This window comes from Typopeltis vanoorti, chromosome 15, assembly GCF_054136105.1.
Source record: "Typopeltis vanoorti isolate ZY-2024b chromosome 15, IOZ_Tvanoo_1.0, whole genome shotgun sequence".
Classification (NCBI taxonomy): domain Eukaryota; kingdom Metazoa; phylum Arthropoda; class Arachnida; order Uropygi; family Thelyphonidae; genus Typopeltis; species Typopeltis vanoorti.
The window spans coordinates 60,860,354-60,872,501 of NC_143563.1; the positions used below are offsets into that span (position 1 = coordinate 60,860,354).

A 12,148-nucleotide genomic window follows, 5' to 3' on the forward strand; every position below is an offset into this window, starting at 1 on the left:
CATCGATTGCTTTGTCTTTAGCTATTTTGGAGATGACTTCCACTTTGGATTTAGATAGCCCTTCTATGTTTAGGGAACATATCTTGGGAGAGCGTTGATTAGGGGACTGTAACTTATTTTTCAAAGCTTGTCCTCCACCCAAACAAGCAATGCGATCCTTGTTATTCCAGGTAACAATCAAGCCAGCATGGAGCTTTTTAAGTTTTGTATTCTCTACAAAACTTACAACACTTACAACAACAATAATCTCATTGTTGTTGTAAGTGGTCCAGGAGGCTTGGCATCTTTGGATGCCTTGTTTGAGACATTTGCTTCATGTTACCTGTGATTCATCTCTTGGGCTTCTTTTGTCTGAAGCACCAACAATGTACCACAAGGTAACACTACTGGCGGGGGCACAGGAAGGCTGTCTCCATCCCCCCCCCTGAGTTTCATTGATAAATGATCTTGGATATCTCTTCTCTTCATGCACTTTCTTGACTTCATGCATAGTGAGTTTGGATGAACAGGTCTACACTGACTGTGCACTATGTTATGATATTGAACACTTCATTGTCACATTGAGGAGAAGGTATCTTGGCATTTATAATGGAATCGATTTCATGACTCCTGATTTTATCTTCAAGCCAAATCAGTATGTGAGCATGTGGCAATCCCCTTTTTTGCCATTCCACTGAAAACATAATGCACCTCCACACTCCAAAAATCTTGTGCTTTGTGATGAGGTTCAGCAATTTCATCAGCTTGCAATGAAAAACTCTTGCAATTATATCATGCCTGTCATAAATCTTATTACCAGGTAGCAAATTTTCCAAAATCTCTAGCCAATTACTGTTGCATTGGAAGGTAATGAAAAGGTCAGCACCACCATATGCTCTAACATAGACCATTGCATCCTGAGTCTTTTCGTGGAAATAACAGAGGTTTCCCACTTCAAACATTGCACAAATTCAAATTAGTATTTGAATTTGGCTAATATTTGAAGCATTTTCAGTGCACAGTGCAAAGTAGAGTTGTATAGAATTTTCTACCCGAAACAGACTTAGCTTTACTTTGGTTTAAATGCATGTATGTGAAATGCTTGGACTTAATTTTAGCCTACATGTAATCCCAGTATTGATTGATGAGTTGACCATATCTATGTAATGGATTTAAATTTTCCATCGATACCATCATGCAATACGCATAAAAATTTGTTGCTAAAACGGTTTTTCTACTTATAGGTTCTCCACTTCCTGGATTAATTTCTGGTAATCCTCTCCTATGCAAGATAAAAGTGGATATTGGAGCATCATAGGCTCTATGCATCTCACATATCCGTTTCAGTCTATCAGTGGAATATCTTATATTACAATTGTAAGAGAAGCAGACCATTCTTTATTATTCCAAGAAACTTCACTAATTTCACTCTGTCTATTTAGTCTCATATACCTTGCCTCAGGAGTCGAGTGACTTATAGAACTTGCTTTTCGTTGTTGCATATTGGAAAAAAAATAAAATACCTACTAATAATTATAAAAACTACTAATAAACATCATAATCAAATTCCTGCCATGTATCCTCAAGGAGTATGAGATGACATGATATGATAGTACTACATGAAAAATTTACATCATTACTAACTTCCTATCTACAGTTTTCCTCCAAATCAGTCTGTTACTTGTTAAGACTCCAACATTATCAGATCTTATATTTCTATCTTCTAAGGCATATTGTACCGTATCAATCCACCTATATCTTTGTCTTCCTCTGGGTCGTTTTCCTGCCAACCTGGCAGAGAACACTTGTTTTGCTAATCTTTCCTCACCCATTCTGTTTAAGTGACCATACCACCTGAGATTAGCTCTGCTAACACATTCCTGGATGCAGACAATGTCAAGTTCTTTTCTAATATAATCGTTTTTAATATGATATTACCATTGATGCCATCTGTTCACGCCTCTAATCTTTCTCAGGACTTTCATATCTGCTGTCTCTAGTCTTTGGTCAAGTGTTTTACTTCTGACCCAGCTCTCAGATCCATAAGTTAAAGCTGGTTTGAACACTGTCTTGTATACAGCTAATTTAGTGTTCCGACTAATTTATCTGTTATTCCATATGAATTTATTCAGTTGACTTCCTACCATACCAGCTTTGTTGATTCTGTTGTCTATTTCCATATTTAATTTACCATCTTCACTAAAAATCGTGCCTAAGTAGCTGAAATGTTTTACTTGTTCCACAGGTTCTCCATTCACAACACAGTTGACATTTTCAATGATTCTGCCTATTTTCATTGTCTTTGTCTTTTTATTGCTGACCTTCATACCATATCTATTACAACAGTTATTCAATTTAGTCAGGGAATCTTGCAAACTTGTGGCGGATTTATTTAGAAGTATAACATCATCCACATAAAGCAAAGCGCTGACATTAACATCTCCAATTCTGATATCATGCTTAATACCACTTTCCTTCATAATGTGATCCATATAGATAATGAATAACAGAGAGAATAATGTACCTCCTTGTCTGACACCAGATTTAACATTAAACCATCTTCCTGTACTTCCTTCAATTCTAACTGCTGACTTACAACTCAAATAAAGACTAAGTATTGCTTGATATAATGCCCAATTGACACCATATAACTGTAACGCATGGAATAGCTTCTCTCTTGGCACCTTGTCATATGCCTTTTTCCAGATCGACAAAACTTAAATAATTCAACTATTTGTCGTAAAGTGAAGATCTGATCCTGACAGCCTGTATTTGAATCCAGCTTGTTCTTCACCAGACTTTTCTTCCACACGTCTCAACCGTTTCTCAAGTATACTTTCATAAATCTTACCAAGAATATTCAGTAGGGAAATACCTCTGTAATTCTCACATTCAGTTTTATTTCCCTTTTTATATATGGGTACTATGAGAGCTCTACTGCAATCATCAGGAATTTGTACCTTTGTCCAGAACTTCTGAACTATGCAGTGCAGCCACTGGAAGACTTTTATACCACCATACTTCAGCATTTCTGGTCGAATATCATCTACTCCTGCTGCCTTTCCCCATTTGAAGCTTTTGATAGCTTTTTCTACTTCAAGTATGGATATGTATTCCTGAGTATGCCTGTTGAGTGTTTTTTCCACTGTGTTTTTTTATTACTGCTTGTTTCATTTAGCAATTTTTCGAAGTAATTACTCCATATTTCAAGGATATCTTTTTCTCCCATTTTCATGTCACCTTTATCATCTCTAACTCCTTTTACAGCACTCTTTCCTCCATTTTTAAGCTTCTTCAACAACCTCCAGAATATTTTGCCACCTTCTTGATATTTATTTTCTATGTTCTTCCCAAAGTCCTCCCATGACTTTTGTTTAGCCAGTTTTACAGTGTTTAGCTAAAGAAAGCTAGACACTGTGTAAACTAATAAACATAATAATGGTAATAATGAAAGAACTTAATATCACAATATCTAAGAATAGAATTTAACAATATCTGGCCACAAAATAGTGGTCAGATATTATTAAAATGCAGATGGGTTGTGGTGGAGGTAAAAATAAAAAAATAATCACTGCTCCATAATCTGGAGGTGTACATCGATGAAAATGCACATAAACCATCTTTGGAACATCCTCTATCTATTGGTGAAGACAATTAAAATAGATCAGTTTGTTCTCACGTTATAAGTAAATATCGAAAATGGACTTTGCTTTATATATATACATAGATAATGAAATACAGATACAGTTAAACTCTGAACTATCATTGAGTGAAATAAACCAAGGGGTTAGACAGGAATGTCCCCTGTAAGCAACTTTATTTAATACTTACTTAGATGAAGTAATAATAAAATAAAATATAACGAAAAAGCATCAAGGTATTAAACTATCCTATTATGTGAATTTTGAACATTTCTTTTCACTGCTGACCAAGTGGCAATTACAGATTCTGAAGATAATCTTCAGAATGATCTCAACAGAAAAATCAAAAATAATGTCTTTTAAAGGTCAAGATTCAATTAGAAGTAAAATGGTAATAAATAACAAGATTTTAGTAGAAGTTAGTTCTTTTACATATTTAGGATGCATGATTTCATACAAAAAATAAACGTACCATGAAAATCACAGCTGTAATACATTCTTTATGACGATTTTCAATGCTGCTTCAGATAATTCGGGAAATTTACTTCTCACTAAAGGCGAGATTCAAAATCGAGCCAAACCAAGATCACAGAATTGCATTTTAAGTCCACTGTCACTTGAAAGCTCAATTAACTGTTCTTTTTTGATAATGAAAGGTCTTTCTTCTGACTGCAAGCCTGAAATGGATCAAGAACCCACAGAAATTTCTTATAAAAGTTATTCGGAAAATATGTTTCAGAATTCTGTTTCAAATTTTTGAGGTTGTCACAAACCCTTTCCAGAAACTCAGAATCAACAAAAATATCATTTTCCACTAAAAAGTATTCCAATATTGGAAAAGATGAAAATTGTCTGTCTTTTTAAATAACTAATCCATAACACCATTTTTTTTCTCGAATGCCTTTATTTTGTCATAGGCATCAAGAACCGTTGAAGAATTTCCCTGAAGGGAGAGATTTAGTTCATTTAATTTCGAAAAAATCTCTGAAAGATAGGATAACCTTGCTTCGTTAACAAGGAGGGATGTAAAATCAGAATTATGTTCATTTACAAAAATGATAAAACTTCGTGCCTTACTTGAAATAACCTTGTTAGTACTTTGCCCCTGGAAAACCAGTGAATTTCAGAATGAAGCAAAAGTTATAGATATTCACTGCCCATTTCATCCCAGAGTACTGAAAATAACCTGTTATTTAACAATCAAGCCTTAATAAAATTAACTAGCTTTACAGCATTGTATAGTACAGTTTTAAATTCTAGTGGCATTCCTTTGGAGGCTAACGCTTCCTTATGTATGTATGAAACAATGCACCCAATTCATATCCGGAGCTACTTCCTCGACCTTAGAAACAACCCCACTATGCCTGCCTGCTTGTAAGGGTGCGAGCTCCCTCTAAACAGAAGCCCATACATTTTTCCCATTGGATCCCTTTCTGTATTATGTAATTATTGAGAGTGTGAAATATTTCTTCTCCAGTTGTTCGGGATGGCAAAGTTCCACAAAACAGAATATCATCATGCACATATCTTATGTAGCATATTAACTGCGCATTATTTGTAACATCAGTAGTCTCGTCTATTTGTAACGCATAATAAGGGCTCTTCTTAACTGTTTCGATTAACTGAAATTCTACGTCACCTGCCATATCATTAATTCTGCAACCGACTGTCATTTGAAAAATGAATCAAATTAACATCTTTTAGTAACTTGTTACCAAACATAGTTTTTACCACATCTTTTTTAGTTGGAAGTAGCAATTTTTCCCCAATATAATGAGGTTTCCCTGTTTTCGCTATGTGCAAACTTAAGAAATAGGATGCTTCCAGTGCCTTACTATTAATGGAACCCATGGCCAAAACTATATCTTTCCCATGATTTATTGTCCCTAAGCATCGCTGAAAAAATTCAATTGGTTTATTTTTCACATCACAATGTTTAGTTTCTAAATGTCAGTGGAGTTTCGCAGGTTTCATGCACTCATTCGACAACACTGCATATCACAAAACACATTGAGGTTTCTGTTCACTTTCATCTCCACACCAAGTAAACCCAAATTCTAAATATGAACTATTCGTCATTCTGCTACTAGCAGCAGAATGACGAATAATAAAAGAGGGGTGAAGTGCACATCAATATAGTTTTATTGCTTCCGCCTTTGAACATTCTGATGCTATTTGTTGGTTTTTTTAAGTCTCCATTTGATTTCAATAATTTTTAATTACTTATTCAATTTTAATTTGTTTTGTTTGGATAATTAAAAAATATATATTTATTTAATTAATTTAAGTCTGCCTGCAGACCACCTGTCCCATCGTCGTGGACCACAGGTTGAGAAACACTGATCTAAAGCACTTTTTACTGTATCAATCCATCTATATCTCACTCTTCCTCTGGGTCTTTTTCCTGCCAACCTGCAAAGGACACTTGTTTTGCTAATGTTTCCTCTCCCATTCTGTTTAAGTGACCATACCACCTGAGATTAGCTCTGCTAACGCATTCCTGGATGCTGACAATGTCCAGTTCCTTCCTCATTTTTAATATGATATTGCCAAAAATGCCATCTGTTCACGCCCTTAATCTTTCTGAGGACTCTCATATCTGGGATCTCTAGTCTTTGGTCAAGTGTTTTACTTCTAACCCAGCTCTCAGATCCATAAGTTAAAATTGGCTTGAACACTATCTTGTATATAGTTAATTTAGTGTTTTGACTAATTTCTCTCATTCCTGCCTATTGGCCAAGTGAATAGCATATCTGCTCTCCAGCCAAAATGCTGCTGGTTCAAATCCCGCCAAGGGCATGGATATTTGTGATTGTCTGTGGAAATACCAGTGGTGGTCGGCAGTAGATGGCATTGGTGTAGTTGTGGTCAGTTGGTGATTGAATGGTGGAGACAGAGTTGTAAGCAGGTGCCCTCCCTCGATGAGTCCTCGGGCTTCCAGGATGTTTCAAATAATAATAATCTTCACTAAAAATCGTGCCTAAGTAGCTGAAATGTTTTACTTGTTCTAAAGGCTTTCCATTCACAATGCAATTGATATTTACAATGCTTCTGCCTATTTTCATTGTCTTTGTCTTTTTCAGGTTAACATAACCCGGTCGGTACAAAAAAGAGACTTGACTAAAACTTTATAATATGCTAGCTTTACCAATGCTGCAATGTGGAAATGAAATTTGTACAATAAAACAAAAGGATAAGCAAAGATTAATAGCAGCAGAAATGAAATTTATCAGGAAAATAGCAAAATATATCCTATTTGACCATAAATGAAGAAATTCTTTTAATTCTTTCATCCTTAATGAAAGAATTAAATGAGGAACCAATAATCAAGAAAATAAAGAAATATAAATATAGTAATAAAGCATGTTAAGTGAATGAAAATATAAAAAAAATCCAACAAATTTTATTTCTCAGGAAAAGGAAGACCAGGTCATCCTTTGACGAGACTTGCCAATTGCTTGTTGAAAGTTTATTTTTCACTTGGTCAGACTATAATAAATTTAGTTTAATCCTTGTGTGTAAACAAAGTTTGCGCCTGAAAGTATCTTCAGGACTGGGGTAAAAGGTGGCACACCGTTTGGCAGCTCCTATAGGAGGAGATGGCCTTGCTAATGCTTCTGCCTGGTATCTCCACTTGGGCATGGCTCCCACTGAAGAGACCTCAATAAAGGTCAAAAGTAGTCTGGGTAGTGGCCCTTCCCTTAATGCATAACATTATACATATCCGCAAGGAGATGTGTTTTGCATTATGGGAGATACTGAGATAGAAGTGTTGGTAGCTTGCTCCACCTTTGCAAGGAGTTGCCCGGTGTTGTTCCACTTTACCCCAGTCCTGAAGATACTTTCAGGAGCAAACTTTGTTTGCACACACTTGGATAAAGGATTAAACTAAATTTATTATTGCCAATTGCTTCTAGGGCAGAAACAGGCCATAATAGGCCTAAATTCTTGAAGAGAATGATGAGAATAATAATAAATTTACTAACAGTATAATTTTGGTAGAGTTAAAAGTATTAGTTATTAATCACCACTACCATGGAATAATTCAGAAATCATGTTGGGAATATAGTCTGTTAATTAATTTAAATTTCAAATCTCATCCTTTAAAAATATGTTATCTTGCATAACACATATCGTTTTAACAGTGTTTTAAGCATCTATTTATATGCTGTTTCTATTTTCAGTTTCGACTGATGATGGGTATGACTTTTATACTTCAGCTAAACAAGTAAGACATTCTTTTACTTTGTTAGGTTGTAAAGCATATTTTGTCATAGCAGGAAACAATATATAAAATGTCATTTTATATAGCTAAGCTATTTCTACAGTAGTCCCCTCCCCCATCCACGGTTTCAGTTACTTGCAGTCAACCCCGGTCTGAAAATATTAAATGGAAAACTCCAGAACTAAACAATTCATAAGTTTTAAATTGCATGCTGTTCTGAGTAGCATGATAAAATCACACCATTCCCCCCCCCCCCCCCCAGGACAAGAATCATTCCTTTGTCCAGCATATCTACACTGTATTATATGTGTGTGAACCAATAATCAAGAAAATAAAGTGATAAGCTACTTTGACTAATGGGCAGATATATATACACTACCCTCCCATTAATCACTTATTAGCTGCCTCGGTTATCAGATCGACTGTCATGGTATTGCAGTGCTTGTTTTCAAGTAACTCTTATTTTACTTAATGGCCCCAAAGTGCAAGAGTAGTGATGCTAGCAATTCGGATATGCCAAAGAGAAGCTGTAAAGTGCTTCCTTTCAGGAAAAAGTTAAAAGTTCTGAACTTCATAAGGAAAGGAAGAAAAAAATTGAATGTTGAGGTTGCTATGATTCCATTCACATAACTTTTATTATAGTATTTATAATTGTTCTATTTTATTATTAATTACTGTTGTTAATCTATTACTGTTCCTAATTTATAAATGAAACTTTATCATTGTATGTATGTATAGGAAAAAACATAGTATATATATATATAGGGTTTGGTACTATCCATGGTTTCAGGTATCCACTGTGGGTCTTGGAACGTATTCCCTGCAGATGTGAGGGGGAACTACTGTGTTTATAACACATGACAAATAGATTGGCATGCTTCTGCTGCATGTTATATTTAAGAAATATGATTTAGCAATTATCTAATTGTTCTGAATTTGATAATATTTAATTACTTCAGTTAGGTATGAGAGTTCATTTAATAGATTTAAAGAATCAGAAGCACTACATTTTTTGAGTGATTACATAAAAAAATTTTTTTCAATAAAATATTTGAATTTTTAGATATGTGAATAATTAACTGAAGTTTATTGATAATAATTACTGAGTAGAAATATATATATAACATAATTGTTTTTAGGCATTTGAGAGGAGGCCTGATAAAAAACTATTAGCCAGTGATAGTGATCATGGAGATTTATTTCTGTTCCTTGGAAAATGTGTTGTAATTGCCACCTCCATCAGTACTGGTGTGGCTAGCATGAAGGTACTGGTATCTATTTTGAAGTTTATGCAGAATTTTTTTTTATTTGTTTGTTTGTTTGTGTTTTTGTTTTATTTTATTTATTTATTTATTTATTTTTTTGCAACTAAAATAAGTTACTTAGACAAACATTATTTAAATTAAAAAAATATTTTATGGTATTGTATTTAGAATGATATGTTAATTTTTTTTTATGTGCGGGTTCCTACCCACAAAAGGTCAGTACTGAGGGCAGAATAAAGAATTGCTTTATTTATTTTTTACATAGTTCAGAAACCCTGCTCTAGAGACCAAACAGAGTATTTTTTCAAGCCATTTCAGGCTTCTAGTAATTGGATTACTTGTGATGAAATTTGTTTTCCACCTCAAGAATCACAAACATCCATGCCTATTTGGGATTTGAACCTGCAGCGTGTTGGTTGGAAAGCAGTTACATTACCGCTCATCCAACCTGGCTGACAAGAATTCTCGCTTCTAAGAATGAAATTTTGGACTTATGCCCAAAATGTGTAAATATTATATTACATAACATGATGAATGGGAATGTAAGCCATAATTAAATGAAGAATCCACTATAGATTATATTTATGTAATATTTTTTATTAGGAGTCGTAGCTCATTTGGTTTTGACAGTGCCCTTCGTTTGGAAAGACCTGGGTTTGAATTTATCTAGGACAAAGAACCTTTATCTGAGCTTTTCAACTGAAGGTGAGTTAGCTGGTTTCTTATGGAGGTGGAAGGGTTTTCCTTCCCAGAAACTTGGTTTTTCATTCCACAGGCCAGGAGAACACTCACAGTTTACATACAAAGTTGCTTATAGGTAAAGGGCTAACCACCTTATCCTGGTATGAAATACAAGAATACCTTGGATAGCTATGGGTACTTAAGGGCCCATTAAGAACCATAGAAGAAGAAGATTATTATTAAATAAGTAGAATAGAAACTGAAAGACTCAACAATGAAAATATGTGAGCTACATATACATGATGTAGAATGACACAGTCTAAAATACATTAAGGTCCTAAGTGTACAACTTTTTACAAGAGACATTTTAAAAAAAAATTTAATGGAATCCTTTGGAGGAAGATTATGGTCCTTCATAAAAGTAATTGTCTTATGGAATGCCTATACAAAGAAAGTTGTTATATCTTACCACACCATCTGAATAGAAGTGATGGATTGAAATTATATCTATTATGGGAAGTAGTACTCTCCACACATTTTATAAGCAAATGTTTATAAAATTAAAAAAATGTTTTTTTAATTGTCTCATTTAAAGTTGTACAGTTAAGACCTTAATGTATTTTAGGCTTCACCACTCTATATATCACATACCTGTAGTAGCTCATGCATGTTCATTGTTGAGTCTTCCAGTTTCTAATCTGCTTGTTTAATTCAAAAGTTATACTGAAGATGCCCTTAACACTTCAGCAGAAATTCTGTGCTTAATGATAAAAATATTATCTAAATATAATCCATAGTAAGTTCCATCATTATTATGTTACATAAGATGAAAATGTATTGCAAATAACTGATGAAGCCAGAGATTTGAGGAATGATGCTGAACAGAGAGTTGTAGTTCAGAGGTCATATCACAAAAGTGTGCTGAATAGGTTAAGGATGTTAAGGACACTGATAAAAAACAGAAATAATTAAGTTATATCCCTCTTTGTAAAATTTCTGAAAAGTCTTCTCATGTTCATACCATCAAGGAAAGCTGATTTTCCGCATACCAAGACCACAACTACTAAAAATAATACCTCTGTTATACACAATTTTTAGAAACACCTCATTACTCTAAACACTTCAGAATTTTCACAAAAGTTTCTGTTCTTCGGACTAACACACACACACAACAATGATCTTGTCTGCCACATCATCAATCTGTTTCATTCCTTTCTTTTGAAACACTTCTCGCATTCAGTAACTGAGACGCTACACACCCAAACCGTGTTTGTGTGTGTGTGTGTCAACCCCACTCATGAGAGGTCTCAAGACCTATAATGAGAAACAGCACTGTGTGACCAAGTGATTAGAGAAAAGAATGGGATCTTTTAATGTGCATCTTGAAGAATTGAGGGTTGTATGCATTTGGGTAAACAGTAAGGAGATGCCTGTTTCAAAGGACAAATGTATATGGAATGAAGGAAGGGGATGAGAAGTTGGTTCATTGAGTTTGGAGTTGAACCATATATGGATATTGACCAGCAGCTGCCCATGTTCGTATATTAGAGAAAAGTGGAGGAATAGTGGTAGCATAGCCAGTTCTGTGAAACAGCATCCATGGAAATACCTATGGAGAAAACAACACAGAAACAGAGCATGTATGAGAAAGCAAAAAAGTCAGTGAGAGAGAGGATCTATTAAGCAAACAGCCATCTTTTGAATACAATCAAACATTCTGAGGGAAGTGCTTGATTTGGTACACCATTTTAGAAATGTTGGATGTATTTGGAATTTATAAAATGTTAGGAATTGAGTTTGTTGGGAATAAAAATGAATATCGAGCTTTTTTTTTGGAGGCATAAGAAGCTATGGACACGATGTGTTTATGCCAGAATAAGCAAGATGTGAAAGTCAACCCAAGAAAACAAAACTGATCTCGGTTGGTGAGCAGAATGTTTGCTCACAGTGACATGGGATTTTTTATCCAAGAAATAAGATCAGATTGTTGTAGTAGCATCAGAATTCACTAAATTATCTTCATTCCAATTGAGAATGGCTAGAGTATCAGTGATTATGGTGTGCTTTGTCCATAGAAGATCTTGATGCTTGAGTCATCTGAGTGCTATATGGTTTGTGAAGGGAAAAAGGGGAAATGACATGTGCTGTTGCCAGAAAAGTTATGAATAGGAGTCATCAGTGAGTTTGATGTATAAGAGAAAGAGTGATGGTAAAAGCACACAGCTTTTGTGTACTCTGGCATTGATTTAAAAAAAAAAAAGAGTCAGATAAGAGGGAATCATCCACCATGACATGCAGCAAATAACCATAGAGCAAGCTGATAATCCATTCACAAAGAGTTGGAAGGAGACCATAAG

General features: G+C 34.6%; 1 protein-coding gene across 1 annotated transcript in view; it reads left to right on the top strand.

The window, feature by feature from the left end:
- The window catches only part of LOC150098796 (choline transporter-like 1), a 237,964-nt gene that overhangs the window by 196,184 nt on the left and 29,632 nt on the right, over nt 1-12,148 (top strand). The window contains exons 12-13 of the mRNA XM_090405754.1: nt 7,805-7,848; nt 8,985-9,110. Of these exons, the coding sequence (XP_090261880.1) occupies nt 7,805-7,848; nt 8,985-9,110 (170 nt within the window). The remainder of the gene's footprint in view (nt 1-7,804; nt 7,849-8,984; nt 9,111-12,148) is intronic.